The sequence below is a fragment of the Megalops cyprinoides genome, chromosome 10, assembly GCF_013368585.1.
Source record: "Megalops cyprinoides isolate fMegCyp1 chromosome 10, fMegCyp1.pri, whole genome shotgun sequence".
NCBI classification, from domain to species: Eukaryota; Metazoa; Chordata; class Actinopteri; order Elopiformes; family Megalopidae; genus Megalops; species Megalops cyprinoides.
Window position 1 is genome coordinate 3,891,515 of NC_050592.1, and position 19,473 is coordinate 3,910,987.

The 19,473-nt window shown below is 48.0% G+C and overlaps 1 protein-coding gene across 8 annotated transcripts in view; it reads left to right on the plus strand.

The window, feature by feature from the left end:
* Positions 1-19,473, plus strand: part of ptprub (protein tyrosine phosphatase receptor type Ub) — a 202,245-nt gene that overhangs the window by 103,945 nt on the left and 78,827 nt on the right. For all 8 annotated transcript variants that reach the window (XM_036538070.1, XM_036538072.1, XM_036538074.1 and 5 more), the window contains exons 4-5: positions 11,874-11,955; positions 18,459-18,574. In XM_036538070.1, the coding sequence (XP_036393963.1) occupies positions 11,874-11,955; positions 18,459-18,574 (198 nt within the window). The remainder of the gene's footprint in view (positions 1-11,873; positions 11,956-18,458; positions 18,575-19,473) is intronic.

The window sequence follows — 19,473 nt, forward strand, 5'->3', positions numbered from 1 at the left end:
GTGTGCAGTTTTGAATGGTGACATTTACCCTTGGATTGAAGCAACATCTATCCTTAAATTTGCTTCACACAATTAAATGCAGGTGTTGTTTTCCACTAACAGCTTGGTGAGTTGGGTGACCACCAAATTTAAAAAAATGTGTTTGCACTGGAAAAAAAGTAGCTCTTGCAATTTTCTGTAAGTGAAAGCTATGGACGAATTTGATTGAATCCGGGGGTTAGTGTTATATGTGGAACATGTGGTGTCTTTAAGATTGCCCCGTGAGCGCACAGCACAAAGCTGGTAATAGGCAATGCTCACAGTGACAGAGTGCTAAACTAAATGGATCAGTTTGGGGAGAGGCGCCTCAAATCCCCCTGCAGGGACTGTTTCTCAGCACAAACAATGTGCCGGCCCATACGCAGCTCTGAGCCAGGGGTCTTAAGCGGTTTCCACTTACACATTTGCAGTCCTGTCCCCACGCCACCCCCCCCCCATCCCCATCTCTGTTTCTCTCTGCCCTCCCTCTCTCCTTCTCCCTGTCTCTGTCTCTTCCCCTCACTCTCCTTCTCCCTATCACCGTCTCCCACTCTCTCCATATACTTCTCTGCATTTCCCTGTCTGTCTGTCTCTCTCCATATTTCTCTTTCTCCTTGTCTTTCTCTTCCCCTCACTGTCCTTCTCCCTGCCACTGTCTTTTGCTCTCTCTCCTATATATCTCTCCATCTCCTGGCCTGTGTTTCTCCCTGTGTCATCTTCTCTCTCGCCTTCTCCCTCTCCATGTCTCTCTCTCCCTCTCTCTCCCATTCTCCCTCTCTGTCTCTCACACTCTCTCCGTCTCTGTCTTCTCTCTCCTTTTCCTAGTCTCTGTTTCTCTCTCTTCTCCTCCCTCTCTCCTCCTCTTTCTCTCTCTTTCTTATCTCTGTGTGTCTCTTTCCTCTTCTCCCTGTCCATCTCTCTCTCTCTGTCTCTCTCTCATGACTCCCACTACAGCATAGCACTTCACGCCCTCTTACCCAATCCAATAAATATAAATCGCTCATCAGCGAGTAAGCCACACATTAGGCCTGCCGAACAGAGACAATTCCCATGAGTGGGACAGAGGGGGGGGAGAAAAAAAGAGGGGGAGAGATGAAAAGTGAACGAGTGTGTTTGTACAAATGAGTCGGCGCGGGGTCGCGCGCGGCTGACGCTGGCGGGAATGGATTGGCCGTCGGAGGCTTTGGAGAGATAAGCACCATGCGTTTGTGCGCTTGGGAAACGGCAGGGTTTTAATATCCAGCTGCGCCGCTGAGAGACTGTGGAGCAGGTCTGGAGGCTTTTTCCCTGGGGGGTGAGGGGGGAGAGGAGACCTGTGCGGCAGATAATCTCTTCAGACTGCGATCTAAATGCACCTGAGCGTTCCGGGGGGAAAAAGCGGCCTTTAGAAACTGGCTCCTCGGCCTAGCTGCGTCGACCAACACCACTGTGCCCCCTGAAACATTCAGGTGCTGGCCCGAGGTAGATATAGCCGCAGGTTATGGAAGAGTCCCACACAGACACCTCAATGCAGTGCTTGCTTTTTTGTGGCTGTTCTCCAAGCTTTGTGATCATCATGCCCCTGCATTCTGCGTCCTGGGGTGAAGGATCTGAGTTCCGGTCCTTTCCGCAGCCCTCTGTTTTCGTCCCTCTTTTTCTCCGGAATTGGTTACATTACCTTACATTCCATTACACTACATGCATTTAGCAGACACTCTTCCCCAGAGAGACTTCCAACACAGTAGAACAGAAGTGTATCAATTCAATTTAAAGGAGCAACACTGTCAGACCAGGCGAACAACACTCCCAGAATAGTGAGTATGAGCTTAACACTATTCCAGCCCTACCACAAGATAACTTGTGCGCTCTGACAAAAGCCAAGTATACTGCGATACAACAGTCCCTAGAACACAGAATGCAAAATACATCACAGTATTAGACAAAATAAACATCAAATACTAGATGTAGCAGGTGTTAGGGGGCAGGGGTTATAGTTTGAGTGGTTGAACAGGACAGGACGCTGAGCACATGCAGAGGCACCGGGGGGGGGCTCAGAGCGTTCTGCGCCCCCCCCCTCGCCGTGCGATCTTCCTCTGGCTGACCTCATCCTCCCTGCGAGTGGGTCGCCCTGCACCGACCCAACAGAAAGGACGGGAAGATGAAAGAGAGAAGCCCTCCTATCGAGCACTGGAAGCACAGCTTATTCCACAGATCCTGGATTCACTCCTCGCAGCCTGAATCTGCAGCCAATAAAAAGGCTGATGTACATGCGGCATATTGCGTCCTTTCCATAGGAATAAGCACAGCACAGCACAGTGGGGAACTGGGTGGGAGGTAGTGAGTAGATGTGTTCCAGGAAACAGCGTGACAAACACACAGGACCTCCCTGGCCCTTAAATCAAATCAGCCGCCAAGCTTAAGCAAACAAATAAATAAACCAGGGAGTGAGGTGAGGGCGCTGGAGAGAATGTCTCGGGCGAGGGGGAAACAGAAGTCACCCTGACACGTTCGGCTTCCACACACGAGCGCTCTGATATTCATGCTTTTAGCACTGAGAGGGGTTGAGGGCCACTCTGTGTATTTTTGTAAAATATTAATTGGTTTTGTTGCAATCTCGCTGCAGCAGGTACACTGAAAGCGCGTGGCCAGGAAATGATAGCAGACAGGAAATGGCCCATCGCCAGACAGGAAGGGAGAGAGATTACCTTTCTGTTTTTCAGATGGAAAGGGAGAACTTGGTCAGGCCAGCTGCACACAATCTAAAACCCTTTGCGCAAGTTATTTATGTAACTAAGCACCTCCTGTTTTTGGTAAAATGGAAGGAGGGAAAGGGTTTATATTTATGATCCATATATATATATATATATATATATGTGTGTGTATGTATATATATATATATATATATATATACATATAATGGGAGACTCCCCGTTCCAATAATCTTCCACTATTTAAATGTTATATTGTTTATAAATGAAGTCTGTGGGCTGCCAGTACATTGTAGTGAAGGGAAGTCAGTTGTAAATCTGGCCTTACTGCAAGAAGCAAAACAAAGACTAATGATTGGTATAAAAATGTTTTGTTTTTCTAGCTTTTGACAAATGGCTCTTTATAACCTGATGCATATCCCAGTGATTCAGATCAGGCTAAACCTCCAAGTCCAGCCTCGGAGTCGTTTGTCACCATTTGTTTTTGCTTGTAATTGAAATGCACACAAATGACTGCACGCAGCGGAGCTCCTGTTCTGTGATTTTGTATGAGGAATGTGTGTTCATGCAGAAAATTTCAGTGCCAGCTGAGCTAAATTCGGTAAAAAGTGCTGCTGTGGGTGCTGAAAGGAATTCTGGGATATCTGGCCAACACGAATAGTACATGCATGTACACTCAAGTGACGGGACTAATCAAGGTTGAAGTAAAAGTGCCACTTGCTTTGGGACACCTTCAACCTTTAACTTTCTCACCTGGGACCCATTGACATTTTTAGGGGAAGTGCTTAGGACAAGTGAGCAATTTCCCTGTGTGTGATGATGCAGCCAAAGTTTTCAGACAACCAGCTGAATGGTGCATAAGCCCCACCCCTATGCCCCTCATTAGTGCATAACGTCAGCCCTTCCCTCCTAATTGGTTAATAAACCCCTCGCCTTTTCTCCATAGTGGCAAATAAGTCCCTCCCCTTTCCCCTCTTCATCACTCCCTACCTGCAATCAAATTTGGCTTCCAGTCACTTTTACAGTGCACACACTACAGGGGCCTTACCCAATACACTCAGTCCCCAGACTTGCATATTTAAAAATGCATGAATTACATGACATATTATTTTAGCAACGCTGACAAACAGGCTAACAACAAAAAAGAAAGTCTTCATAGATCAATGCCTCTGGCATCTGAAGGCTTTGTAATTAATGGACATGCATAAACAGCATTCCCAGTGCCACAATATAAAAATAAAACTTAGCTGGAATCATTAACTGCAGAACAAATCTCGCCTTTATTACAATTACTTACTGTCAGGCACCGCTGATTTAATCTATTCCCCGCAGCGGCGGAGGGGGTTATAAAGCATACATTTTCAAAACTGGCTTTACAGCATAAATTGTGTTAGCTGTAATTATACAACATACATTCAGCTCTTTTGAGATTTATGTTGCAAACTCGATGAACTCGCAGGATACTCAGATCAAAAGTTACGTCGTCTTCGTTTGCTCCCTTATCTTCCCCTCTGTGTTCGTCCTTAAATATCTTTCGTCCTGTTTGATGGCTTCGTATTACTGTTTGATGCAAATCTGGGTGATTTCCACCGCCCCCCCCCCCCCCCCCCCCCCCCACACACACACACACACACACACACACACACACATCCAGCTTTTCCCTACAGCTGTAAACCAGTCAAATAACTTCAGACTCTTCTCGGCTCATTTTGATAAGATTATTTTCAATATTCATGGGGTGCTTGTGACAGGCAGAATTACACTTTCTCCGTGTCTCTTTGTCTCCCTTGTGCTGGAAGAACACGAGGAGATGGGGAAAGGGGAGGGAAAAAAATGAATTAAAATTGAAGGCAGAGATCACCTTGAACCTCAGATATTTCATTTGAAATCTCTCCTGTCTGCCGTGTTCCGCAATATATTTCTCTGTGTTATTGGTGTAGGTGTCGTCGATAGGGGGAACCTTGTTATCAAATATTAAAGATGTTATCAGGCCCCGCCATGACTGTTGATGAGCGCTGGGCCTAAGCCTTTTTCTTCTTTGCTCTCGGCCTCTTCCTCTCTCTCTCCCTCTCTCTCTCACTCTCTCTCTCTATCTTTCTCTTCTCGCTTCTTCGTCTCAGCTCGGTGGGGGGGTGGTGGTGGTGGGGGGGCGACAGGCTGATCGTGTGGGGAGTGACAGCGGAGGTGTAGATAAAGGGATATTTTTGTATTGGGCCCCCCTGCCCCCCCCCTCCCTCCATCACTCCTGTGCAGCGGTGAGGCAGAAACTTCGCTCTTCAGCTTCACTCCTGATCTTCCCGGCTGATTCGGTAGCTTTCCACTCGCTGTACGCCGGCTCTCGGACCGGCGCGACACCTGGCAACAGCAGCCATCTCCGGGACGGAGAGGACTGCATCCGAGCGCAGCCGTATGAGGCTGTGTGGACGCTGTCCCAGCCCGGATGCTCCTGTGATGTTTCAGAGACTACTGTGCAGTCCCTGAAATGCCGGGGCGGCGTGGAAGAACGATTCAGCGGGCTCGCTTAGTTTGAGCCTAGTTTAATCTAGAACCGCACAGCGTGGAGAGGGGTTTGGCGGTCAGGGGCTACGTTTAAAACCGCTCCTTTCTCAACTGGCAGGTAGCGTCCTCACAACATTACAGCCACATTAGAGCATTGCCGCAATGGTATGGAAATATGACAATACAGTGCTTTTAGCTGGAATCCCCAACAGGCAGGATCTGAAGTGGAGCTTGGCTATTGTCAGTGCCGTGCGCATAAACTGCTCTTGCGGTTGGTTTGCTGTAAGACGGGTAACTGATGGTGCTGAGCTCCTTTAGGTTTGGCCCCCATCCTCCCAGCCCTGGTAGGTTGTTTCAGACAGCGCAGAGCCAGAGAGAGAGTGCCGCCAGAGTTGCAGCGCGAGCCTCACTGTTACATACCATCTCCAAATGAATCAAAACCGAGCCGCCGACCGCACTCCCCCCGGCTCCATCAGCGCCGGGAGCGGCCGCGGGGATCGCTTTCCAGCAGGCGGCCCACATCTGTCAGTCTCATCACCGCCCGTTTGCGGGTCGCGCGCACGGCCGGAGGGATGGCGGCTGATTGGTCGGAGGTGAAGGGAGCGAGTGGAGAACGGGTTGTCAGTTAAAAAAAAAAAAAAAATCCCTAGTTTCGCAGGCCCTTCAGAGGCCGAGACTGACCCCCCCCCCCCCCCTTCCACTTCAAAGGAGATCGAGAACCAAGCTTTTCATTATGCGTGGGGGGAAGATCCCCCCCACCCCCGGGTTAGCGAGGCGAGCTGGCAGCCCGTTCCCGGTCTCCATTCTGACACTGCCGTGCGTTTCCGTGAGCTGGCCGGCCCCTCCGTCAGACTCTCCGCTGGCTCGTAACACTGAATCTGGGAGCATTTAAAGACCCATTATCTTGCTTTTACAGCGTCCTTCCCACTTAGACAGAATACACGGCCCTGGCCTCGAACCTTTATCTCCCGGCCAAGGGTGGGGTTTGATTTGTCCAGGAAAGTGGAGGGGATTTTAACTTCATTTTTTTTTTCCTCAGAGTTTATTCTACGTGCAGAAAGCATTTTGATTTGTGTGCTGGGATAGCTCCAACATTCTGTCACTGCACAAACATTTTATATGCTCCCTTAATCTTTATTTGATCACAGTCACAAATCTTAACAGATCTTAAGATGCCAGCTCCTTTTTTCATTGTCAGTGAAGTAATATTTGATTAGAATGAACTATTTCCGCATGGAAACTTTCATTGGGAAAGTGGTCCTCCATAAAACCTTGAGACGTTTGTTTATTGAATCAAAAGCTCTAGGCATTCCTGCTTTATGGTCTGTCACCCTAATGGCCGACACAATTAAAGACCAGCTTGTTATTAATCCCTAGATGAGCACTGTAGTCAGACAGAGAAAAACAATGCCTGCGATTCAGTCCTTGGGGTATGTAATACCTGTCTGGCTGTGAGCGGTATTATGGTTTGCTTTGGTTTAGGCCCTGCCCATCCCAGCGGCTTGGTGCTCCTGAAGCTTCCTGCTCCAGACAGCTCTCCGCAGGTTGTGTAGAGTGCAGTCCTCCAACCTCCGTCCCGTGCTGTTGCTTTCTGTTAAAGAGCAGACTGTGAAAAGCAGGAGTGAGCCAGGAGACGGAGCTGTTCTTATCACGCTCGTACAGATCTCCCACATGAGCGCTTGAAAACACACACACACTCTGTCTCTCTCACACACACACACGCACTCTGTCTTTCTCACACACACACACACACACACACACACACACACACACACACACATACACATACACATACACAAACAAAAGCTCTCTCACACAAATGCCTGCGCGCACACACACTCTTTCACACACACACACACACACACACACACACACACACACACACACACACTCTCTCTCATACACACACACGGGCGTCAGTTTGTTTTGAAAAGTGCTGGGGACAACGACAGGTTCGATGTGCAAAGGCTTTCAAAAAGTGGTAGGGACGAAATGGGCCATGAAAAAAAGTGGTGGGGACATATCCCCAGCGTCCCCAGCATAAATGACGCCTATACAGACACACACACACACACACTCTCTCTGACACACACATGCGCGCACACACACACTCACAGACATGCACGCACGCACACATGCACACACACAGGCACACCCACAGGCACAGATACACACACACACACACACACACACACACACACACACACACACACACACACACACACACACACACACACACACTCTCGCGCACAGACATGCCAGCGAGCCGAGCCTGGAAACCCAGCAGACTGGAAGATGAAAATGAAAAGGAAGAAAACAGTGAAATGTCAGTGTAATCCCCCTCCGAAACAGCATGTCCTTTCCAAACCCAGAGCTCCGGCGGCGCCCGGCACCCGCGCGGCCTGATCCGCCGGGAGATTAGGCTTGGCTTTGAACGCGGTCGGCCATCTGCACCCGTGCCCGCGGCAGGGGGTCGCTCCTCACTGCGTCAGCCGCGGCCACTCGGCTCCCTGCTCCTGCCGCCCGACGGCGCTGGATCAATCAGCCCGGAGCTAACCTCAATCACACACTTGACATCCATGTTGTTATGCTTAAGGGTCATCGGCAGGGCTAGGGTTGGCGGTATGAGGATGCAGGAAGGGGGTCTGGGGGTTCAGTGAGCTTACATGCATGCAGAATGAGAGAGACTCCACTCCACTGCCAAAAAAGACCAGAAATCAGGTCTCTCCTCTGGCCTGACAGTCCCTTGATGTGGGTTCATTCTCTGTGTGATACCTCAAATGACCTACTGGTATCTGCTTTACATTACATTTTATTTCCTTATCAAAAACGTGCATGTTAGCTTACATGTGTAGCCATTTATATGGTTGGATATTTCCTGAGGTAATCGGGGTTAAGCACCTTGCCCAAGGGTACAACAGCAGGGCCACACTGGGGAACCATCCTCAGAGGCTTTGGAGAGCATGGTCTTCTCTTTAGCACCACTCTGTTGCCTGTATCTCATGGGAATGTACTGCCTCAGGCATTTAAGCAGTTCCAGTCCACAGGAGAGCACAGAATCTCCGGGGTTTCACCCCGCCTGGGCTCTTTAATTGTTCAAATTGAAGTCATTACTCGGATAGGAAGTCAGCCTACCTGCTGTGACAGTCGCAAATCAGTTGCTAATTGAAAGTGATCTCTTAAAACGTGCACGACTCCACTTCTCATGGCCTGGTGTGGCCAAGCCCTGCTTTAGATGGACGACTGAAAGAGTTTCACAGAGAAAATTACCGGTTATTAATTACAAGGCTGTTATAAACAAGATGTAAAGGAGTAATGAGCATTAGGGAACACACTCATGGCTTCCCATTTAAAGTAAACTGTATTTGCTGGTAGTACTTTATAGTTATATTCATGTTGATTTGAAATGTAAAGCTGAAATTTAATGCAGAATTATTTTTGGTCATAGCCAGGCTTGGCAGGATTCAATTTTTCCAAAATTGACAGTAATCGATGCTTATTGTTCTTACATATTTCATATTCATATTCTAACTGTGTCATCATTTATTTCTGTCATGTCGCCAAGGCAACTTTCATTATGCATTATTTGAAATCAAAAAACAGCCCATTGCACAAAGCTCTGGATTCCAGTTTTTATAAGGAAAGGGGTTTCATTGGCTGTTCTTGACTGAATGCACACTTACCAATTACCTCTACTCACAGAAGGGTTTAAATGTCTGAAACAATATACAATGCTGTATTCGATAAAGGACAACAAAATGACCTATTTCCATTTTAAAATGCCACTGCACAACTAAATAGAGTACCAAAAAATAAACAGTACACTAAAAAATTGTCCTAGCTGTCTCCTCTCTCTCAGTTTTATCAACATTTGAAATGACCCCCAATCTCCACACGACCACCAGAGGCAGGTCTGAATGTGAATGTGAAAGAGAAGCAGAAGGTTTAGCCACAGAAACGTGGAACACAGCGTTGAGTCTGAACGTGTCCTTTACCCCGGTGTCCGTGACCTGTCTCTCTAAGGGCTCCGTTACGTAAAGCTGATTATTGGAAACGGTTATCCAGGACAAATTAGCATTTCGGTGTCGTTCAGGACTGACATTTCGCGTCTACCCAAACAGTCCCGGTGGGTCCTCTCACTGAGCCTGCGCAAGAAGATCAAAATTAACACTTCAGAACAGAGGGGTTTATTTTTTAACCTACATGGTTGGTTCCTTTCATTTAGGAATTGTAGAAAAAGACGAATGTAAATAGGATTAATTTCACAGTGTTCTCAAATGTCTTGCCAAGTGTTGGACTTTATGATGTTTTTTTTTTTTGCGCCATGTTGTGTAACATGGTCAGGTACACAAGCTCCTTTCCGTCATAATCATCCCGAAAGCTTTTCACAAAACACACGCTGGGAGGAACAGAGCTTTGCGGGAAGCGGGTGCCAGGCTGCAGCGTTTTGTCTTCTGATTTAATTCGCTTCCCTCTTTACACCCCACGGTACCCCACGACTGATACCCTCAGAAATGCCAGGCAAGCGATCTGGAGCTACAAAGATAATCTTGGCAAGACACCCCCCTGTCCACTCCAATTCTCTTCCAACTGCCCTATTACACTGAGTGGTCAAGACCTGTCCGCTTGTCCTAATGGCATTAGTAAAGAGTCCTAAAGGGTATTAGTATTGTGTTGACAAGCCTCCACATGTAGACGTGGTCCCTGGCAGGATGGGGTCAAACTCATGGCAACAGCCTCCCTCCTTTGATGAAGGTTTTATTTCAGAAGGTCTCGGGGGGGGGGGGCCCTCAGAGAAGTTGTTATCTCCGTTCGCTTCAGTGCGAAGTTCCCCGCGAATCTGACAGTAAAGTGTGTGGAAGTTTCTCACCCACTCTGTGCTCTCCTCCCAGAAACCCCTCATAGAGCATGAGCGTCACCGTGGAAACCTAGCAACCACCGTCACACCCCCCCGTTCCACATCACACAACATGTGATATAATTAATGTCATTGTTATTATTACTAGTATTTTAACACAAGAAGAAGAAGTAGTAGAACCTTGCATTGCTTTATTGTCATTAAGCAGACACTCTCAGAGAACCTTAGGTTACAATTTTTATGTGTTTATGTGTTATCCGTTTATACGTATATGTCTTATCTGTCTACCTGAATATTTACAGAGCCAAGTCTGGGTTAAGTACCTTGCTCAAGGGTACAGCAGCAGTGCCCCAACGGGGAATCGAACCAGAAACCTTTAGGTTATGAGCCCTGCTCCTTACCACTGTGCTACACTGCTGTTCTCCAGAGTAATTTACACATATTATGTATTTGCAGATTGTACAGATGGATATTCTTGCAATGATTGACTCTCTTCATTTAGGCCAAAACAGCAGTGCCCCGCCCTAAGAATCGAGCCCACAGCCTCACAGCCTGGCAGGGAGTAGTACACACCATCGGAGGCCAGAATTCCTTTGGCATGCCGAGCAGAGCGTGAAGTGCACTAGTCCACCTGTTCACTGCAAATCTGATCAATTCCATTCTCCTGCCCTCCCCAAAACAAGGCGCCCACATGGCAGAACCAGTCCTGAGGAGCTTACCAGCAGGGTCTAAAGAGGCCGCAAATCCCATCAATCTGGGCGTGAAATGGCTTGCTAGGCATCGCCAAGGTGACCTGGAAGCGGAGGCCAATCACCTTGTGAAGAAATCAAAATAAATTTGTGCCAAAGAAAGCGCAAGGCACATCCCCCCATGATGGCCGTCGAGGCTGGGTGTCGATCCACTGAGGCCCCTCATTCTTCACCGCATTATGAGCACCAGGGCATGCAGACAAATTTCATGTACAACAAGCAAGCTGTGCACCTACATTGGTCCTGCAGAGCTCAAGGTAAAGACGAGTGTTGATTTCTGCTGGAATCCTCAGCTGAACATTCCTCACTGCTGAGATGAGTGTGAATAGACCTGGTCAAGGCCTGACGTGGCCTTTTTCTAAGAAACAAGCACAATACAAACACAAACCACGACGCCGTCCTTGATAAAGGAGTCTCGCTTTCTGCTCGAAGGATGCATAAAGAAAAAAACACACACGCTTTCGGATTTGAAGTGGAAGGGCGGCACTCAGCATCCATCGTTGGTTCGGAATGCCTGAGGCAATGCCGAGGTCAGGTGGGAACGCACGCTCTCAGGTAGAAAGACGTCTCTCCTCTCCTATCTGACGGCATGTTGATGATGTCGCTCATGTTTGCAGTCTGCCTCCATGGAAACCCGAGTGACAGGCAACATCCTCACAACGTCATGGTGATGAGGGAGGCAGATGCCACAACAGTCCCACAACGCAGTGAAAAAAAAAACAAGCAAAAGCAAGCAAACAAACTGAACTGGATCAGCTGGGTCTTGAGTTCTGGTTCAGTTTAAACTCAGCATGGGTTTGACCACTTAGTTTCTTCAATGACAGAGGAAGGCAGGGAGGCCTTAGATGGCTGGGTAAAGCTGTACAGAACAAATTTAACTGGGGGCCAGGTATTGATGGCAGTAAGCTTTTGCCAAATTTAACACAGTATTGAGAAACGCCTGCTGGCTGGGCTGCCAGCCCAGGCTACGACCCCTTGTCATCTGTTTGAAAGCTTCTGCACTTGTGCCCTGTCTAAGCCTGGGTCTCGCTCCCTCACTTCGTCCCTCTCGTTTTTCCGCAGGTGCTATTCGAGGCAACGGTTTCCAAGGAGAGACGGGGCTACATTGGCATGGACGACATCCTGCTCCTAAACTACCCCTGCTGTGAGTATGGAGACCTCTCTGCGCAGACGGACACGGAGCGATCGTCCTGTGCTTGTCTGAACTCGGGTAGCCCTGTGAGGGGAGCCGATTTGAACTGGGTGACCGTGGTCTTGACCCCCCCCCCCCCCCCCCCCCCCCACGGCACCCAGCTGCATCTCAGTCACACGTCGGCTGTTACTGAGACTCGCAGCCTCACTGGCCGGCGTTTCTAAATTAAACTGTCTGTTCCAGGAAACCGGGTAGCTTTCTGTTCTCTTCCTTTATGTTCCTCTCCCTCCTCAAGGCACAAAACCCAGAGCATACAGCTAACCCCCCCCCCCCCCCCCCCGACCTGTTCTGCCCTCGTTTACCTGACCTCTCCGCCTGTCTGTTGCCATAGTGTCCATTATCGCCTCGGGAAGTGGTGTCAGATTACTTGGAAAAGTCAAAGAGGGTCAGGAACAGAAGCATCACATTTATGGCGAGCCTGCCGTGGGTAACCAGGCGCTGAGAGCTCATCCCTGGTGAGGCTGAGTGTGTCTCTTACACACAGTCTCCTGTGTGAGCCGAGACGAGGAAAAGTGTATGTGTGTGTGTGTGTGTGTGTGTTGGGGGGGGCATATCTACCCCTGCAGCACTTAAAGCTGTCTGGCAGTAAATCACCCCGTGAGATTCCGCCCCCAACCCCCCCAAAGTAAGATCAAGGGTTATTTAAGTGCAGGCAACTGTGAGGGCTCGTGTCACAAAGTGACCATTCACATCATCAGTGTGGTAGACAGAGACCTGAGGAAGAAATTTTAAACACCTTCCATAAATCCAGGGTGTGACCAGACTGTGTCCATTACAGCTGTGCATTTCCCTTGATGTTATAAACAGATATATGGTTCAAAAAAGTAGTTTTCAATTTCCTAGGTTTTCCTCTGTATTTTACTTATATATTATTAAATGAGAAACATTTTCCCCTACAGAACGAGAAAAGTCAGATTATGAATTCATGTCTCATACCTGTAAACCTAGAAGGGGTTGCAAAGACCTGAAAACGTCAAAGAAGCTGAGAAAGAAAAAATAGTAATTAGTCTGTGCAAATGGTGCTTGCAAAGTCCACAAGTGCTGAAAGAAAGTGAAATGAACATGCGATTGCTCTGCAAAAACCTCCACTTTCACCTCCACCAGGTCAGCAGACGCATGACAAGATCATTTATCAATAGGAACATATTAACCTTTCAATTAATCAATCAGGCAATCTACTGTACGAGAAGTGTGTCCACAGCACTTTGAAGGCAGTCAGGTCATTGCCGCAGTAACATTTTCCTTAAAAATGAATCATACCTGTAATGAAAATATTTGTGCGATACCCTGATTTCCTGTGGGACCTGTCATTCCCGGTTGTTTATCATGGTTTCCACCCGCTGGGAGGTTTTTTTTGATATTGTACGCAATTATACAAGTATCTTACTGTTTGGAGAAAAGTGAAGGGACCGTTTTTTTAATTATCTTAATTCACAGGTGTAACAGATGGTCTCTTACCCAGACATGAAGGTTATCAGGTTCTGATCTGAGGTTTAACAGGACACTCTTTCATGGGTGTGAAGTTCATCGGGCTCTGATCTGAGGGAGGGTGGGGAGAGAGAGAGAGGGAGAGAGAGAGAGAGGGAGAGAGAGAGAGAGGGAGAGGGGGATAGAGGGAGATAGAGAGAGAGAGAGAGAGAGAGAAAGGCACAGAGCGAGACAGAGAGTGAATATTACATTGTGTTTGCTGACAATCCATGCATGATTGACCGAGACTATCGCTGCCAACCCTTTCATTTAGTGGCTTTAAGTTGCATTGGCTGCGGGAGTGAATGAGAGGTAAACAAATTTAATAAAATGCAAACACAGTCGTAGGACATCAAACACAAGACGACACTAACAAGGAGCTCATTCTACTTTGTATCAGTTGTAATTTACGTCATCATATTCATAGATTATACAGCTTATAACAGTTCATCAGTGCTTCTTATCCAAATAGGCCATTGGAGATATTACATTATTGTTGTATTATTTATCTGCTTAGAAAATGCCTTTATGCAGTGAAACTTACAGGGCTTCTGTATCACCTGTTTTTACAGCTGAGTATTAATTGAAGTTACGTTACATTACTGTCATTTAGCAGATGCTCTTATCCAGAGCGACTTACACAGGTGACAGTTTTTACATGCAGTCCATTCATACAGGGGTTAAGTACTACGCCCAAGGATACAACACCGGTGCACCAGCGGGGAATTGAACCAGCAACCTTTCAGTTGTGAACCCCCACTCCTAACCACTATGCTACACTGCTAAGTACCTCAGTCAAGGGTACAAACAGCAGTGCCTCATGTGGGAGTCAAGCCAGCAACTGTAATGCATACAGGTCTTGTAACCTAAATGAAATGCTTCTGTTGACATGTGGTCCTAAACATGACATGTTTAAACTGTCACTGAAGTAACACGCAAAAACGAAGAACTGATTTCAGTCCTCCGATGTCTTAAAAAAAAAAAAAAAAAAAAAAACAGCTCTGTTGTACGATCTGTGCTGGCCTAATCAGCTACATGCGTTTCCTCGCCTCTCCCACAAACACGATCGCCGCCAAACTGGCCTTGTTTCTTTCCTTATTAACGAGGACTCGCTCTTCAAAATTCAAATGAGGAACCGCCAGGGGCGTCCGCCCACCCCGCAGCAGATGCACCGCACGCGTGCACCAAACATGGCCCCCCCGCCACAGTCCCCCCCGACCAGCCGTGAGGAGTTCCTCCCCTCCTCCTCCTCCTCCTCCTCCGCCACACGTGCGCACACCCTAGGATCCCGCCCCACCGCCAGCCGGCTGCAGATGGCGCGGACCCCCCCCCCACACACCGCAACCATTAAATAATTAAGCCTCTCATTAGTGCGTGCGTGCGCTGGCTGGAGTAGGCGACGTTCCAGGCGGCGGAAATCACCACTTAGCCCTGAGAGAGGAAAAAAAGACAAAAAAAGAGGAGAGGATGAGGAAGAAAAGAAAGAGCGGGCGGGCCATCTTCAGCTCTGGATGAGAGCAGAAAGCGCTGAGTGTGCCTGACATTTCCATTGTAGTCTCTGGAGCCCCAGTCTTTATTCTGAGCCAGCGTTGCAGTCAAATGAAATATTTATCATATGAAAGAGGCCCCGGGATACAATCTGACATATTTAAATAACAAGTTGCTCACCAAAAAAACACAGCGGCTCGTTTTGTTTTTTTTTTTTTTTCCTCCACACCACGTTTTTTTTTTCCTTCTGTTTGCGTGTTTATGTTTGCTCCTAAAGCGTGAGGCATGAATTATGAATCATGAATCATGCATCAGGGCCCTGTGGTGGCGCGTGGTGTCCGCAGGAAACGAGACCACCTGCGGACTGTGGACGCAGGAAGCCCCTCCCCCCTACTCCCTCCGGCCTGTTCGCGGGACTGAGGCTGTCCAATCAACTGTCTCCTCATCAGGAGAGTGGCAGGCCAAACCCCGCCCACCCCAGTAGGCTAGACTGCCCACGTACCCTTCCTGCTGCCACCCCTCCTTGCTCTGCCATGTGGGGCTCCCTGGTGCTGCTCTCCATCAGCGACAGGCAGTGATTGGCGCAGAGGGCCTTCAGTGGCATCTGCAGAACCCTAACCCTAACCCTTTCCGTCAGTAGTGTGGTGGCTGTGTAGCATGGAGGTTAAGGAGCAGGACTCATAACTGAAAGGTTGTCAGCTTGATTCCCCGCAGAGGCACTTGCTGCTGTACCCTTGGGCAAGGTACTTAACCCACATTTGCTTCAGCTGTATAAATAGATAACAAATAAAAACTGTAAGTGATGTAAGTCGTTCTGGATAAGAGCGTCTTATAAATGCCAATAATGTAAAGTAACAGCCAGCAACTGTCACGGAGGGGCTGTTACTGTGCCTCCAAGGGCAGCTACAGCAGGCTTTTCTTAAAACCTGGTGGTTATATGGGGCAAGTAGGTGCTTTTGTCCCGATTTTGAAGAGCTGGCAGCCTGTCGTCTGAATCGCGCCCCGTGGCGTGGGAGGGGCAGCCTCTGTCCCACGCACGCACGCAGCACCCAGCGTCTCCCTAACGGGGACCAGACTGCAGCATCGGGTGTGCCTGGCAGGAGCTCGCCTCACGGCACGCTGTCCCGCTTCCCAGAATTCCCTGTTTGAGTGGGTCTCTTGAATCCTGGTGGCGGATGAAAGATGTCCCTGCCGCGCTGTTGTCACGTCGTGGGGGTTGTCATGAGAACGCCGTGAGTCAGACCAGAGCCTGAGCCGAGTGCACTAACGCACCACTTTACAGGGTGGCAGCGTAGCGTAGTGGTTAAGGAGCAGGACTTGTAACTGAAAGGGTGCCGGTTCGATTCCCTGCTGGGGCACTGCTGCTGTACCCTTGGGCAAGGTACTTAACCCACAGTTGCCTCAGTAAATATCCAGCTGTCTAAATGGATAACGTTGTAAAAACCTGTAACTGACCTACGTTGCTAAATGCCAGTAATGTAATGCAAATGTGATGTACTTGAGTCATGCACGGACGCAGAGTGGCTGCTTGACTTAGGGGAACGAACTGTCTTTGTCCTTTATTCTTTCTCTCGTGTACTCAATCTTTCTATTCAAGCTGTAACTGGGCATCACAGCAAAAACAGAAATCAGCCCGAGGAAACTGGTACCCCACTTTCCACTGTGGAGCTGGAAGCAGGCGAACGGGAGCTGGAGCCAAAATGGCTGACCTGGCACAGGGCGGTGCTGTGTTGTGATGAATAACGGGCAATTCCAGTCAGTTGATCATTGTTTCAGGTTGAATTAATTTACAGCTGTGTTTGAAACTCACCCAATGCACTGATGAAGGCTTGGTGTGCAAAATGTGTTTTCTGTAATTCTGTAACTGGCAATGCATACTTTGCTTGTTGTGGGGTGGCGTGGATGTCCACTTTTATGGTTAGTGCCTCTGTTGGAGATATTACTTTGGCTTTTGCACCATGCAGCATGAAGGGGAAATTTTGTTTAGACAGACCATTCCTCTAGTTCAAGCTTTAGTTGACCCGGTACAGGACCACTGGTTTTCCATTGTATCCTACCAAACCAACCAGAAGTGATGCTCATGACTTCATACTGACAGCTGGCTTCTTCCCAAATATAGATGATTTCCTGGAGTTTGCCTGCTGTCCAGGGCAAATTGTATCTGTGTTTCTGGCTGTATGCTGTGATCAGGGATGGCAGCGTACTCCTTTCTCCCCTTCATTTGTACCCCCTTGCTTTGTAATGCTGACAGGAGAAGAGTAGTTATGCAGCTTTTATACTTCGCCCCCAACTTGCTAAGTAGGCTGCTACCAGTCATGGCTCTACAGTGGAAAGGGGACATAATGAACCAACCTGAATGCAGTGGGCCAACCTAGTTCCAGTTCTACAGTGGAAAAGGGGTATAATGAGCTAGCCTGGTTCCAGCACTACAATGGGAAAGGGGTACAGTGGGCCAACCTAGTTCCAGTTCTACAGTGGAAAAGGGGTATAATGAGCTAGCCTGCTTTCAGCTCTAGAGTGGAAAATATGTACAGAGAGCCAGATTGCTTCCAGCTTTACTGTGTAAGGGGTACAGTAATCCAGGGATTGGCAGAGATAGACTGAACAAGGTTGCAGATCAGGACTAATTTTTCAGGTACATCTTAATGGCATCTACCTTCCAATGTGATAACACCCTTCAATCAGATCAAATCAGGCTTTCTTTCAGTGTGATCAGTGGCCTTGTGATTGAGACACAGAATAAGAAAATAAGCCCCATTGTCCATCTGAACCTATTGTGCATCCCTGTTCTGGGCTGACCTTTGTCGCCACCATGGTCTTTTTTGTGTGGGTTTGTTTTAATGGTTAGTGCATTCTCCGATATATGGCATTATAAAAATGAGACACACTAATACTGATGTTGTTGCTGCTGAGCATCAGTGATGTATATGTTGATAAAATTTGTTGACTGCAGTCAACGTAACACAGTTGAAGAACAGCGATCGATAAAGACATTTTAAACACCCTAAAAGTGCCTTATATTGTTGTGTTGGGAGCAGGCATGGAGTGGTTTATATCTGCAATACCATAACATAATACCTGTCTGTCATAATCAGATCAGAATCGAGTTCGGGATTACCTCACCATCAATTTACCATTTACATCACTTAGACACTAACATTTATTTCACATTAGATGTTTATTGCTTTACTGTGTACAGACACATTATAATCACTTCTTATTGCATGATTATGTTGCATTAAGGCATTTTAAAGGTCAGGAACCAATCTCTGTGGATGCGTCTATCATCCGTACAGTGCAGTGTTTCCTTATATGAGGGGATGTAAGGAGCATGTTCCCAGTGAATATCAAGAATCACCTGTCTTAATCCAGGCCATGGCATATATGTAAATGTATTATGTCTACAGTGATGTAGTGAACGTAACATTAACACAGTGCTTGTGACACGTGTTTCTCACGTGTTTCTCTCTCTTTCTCTCTCCCTCTCTCCCTCCCTGCAGACAAAGCCCCCCACTTCTCCAGGCTGGGTGATGTGGAGGTCAACGCCGGGCAGAACGCTACCTTTCAGTGTGTGGCATCCGGCCGTGCTTCAGAAGCAGAGAAGTTCCTGCTGGAGGTGGGGGCCGGTGGGGGCGTGTGTGTGTGTGTGCGTGAGTGTGTGTGTGTGTGTGTGTGTGTGTGTGTGTGTGGGCGTGTATGTGTGTGTGTGTGGGCGTGTGTGAGTGTGTGTGAGTGCGTGTGTGTATGTGTGTGTGGCATCCGGTCGTGCTTCAGAAGCAGAGAAGTTCCTGCTGGAGGTGGGGGCCGGTGGGGGCGTGTGTGTGTGTGTGTGTGCGTGAGTGTGTGTGTGTGTGTGTGTGTGTGTGTGTGTGTGTGTGTGTGTGTGTGTGTGTGTGTGCGTGAGTGCGAGTGCGTGGAAGGTGTGTGAGTGTGTGTGTGAGTGTGCGTGTGAGTGTGTGTTTATGTGTGTTTATGTGTGTGTATGTGTGTGAGTGTGTGTGTGTGTGTGTGTGTGGGGGGGGGGGGGGGGGGGGGGGGGGGGGTCTGGAGGTGTGCTTGTATTGGATGCAGGGTGAGTGTTAAGATATAGAGTTGTGCTTGTGTTGGATGTGGGGTAAGTGTTTATGGGTTGGAGATGTGCTTGTGTTGAGTGCAAGCTGTGTATTATGGTATGGAGGTGTGCTTGTATTGGATGTGAAGTATTGGATGGCTCACTTCTGTATCAATTAGTGTGTATCTCTGTGTAATTCTCAGGGCTCTCTAAGGTCTTTAATTTCTGGTTCTGTGTCTGTCAGTCATTGGATAAAGTTCACCTGATGGAATAAGACACTCGTGAAGGAGGACATAAATCTGAAATGAGTTTCCACTAATCTTAAATTTCAGAAATACATTAGAGAGAGCAGAAAAAAAGCTCTCCCCTTCCCTGATGTCCCGGCATCTAAGTGGCTTTGAAATGACAGCGGCTGGAAAGAGGCTGTTTGCAAATGAGATTGCAGCACTCTGCTTTTATGCGAG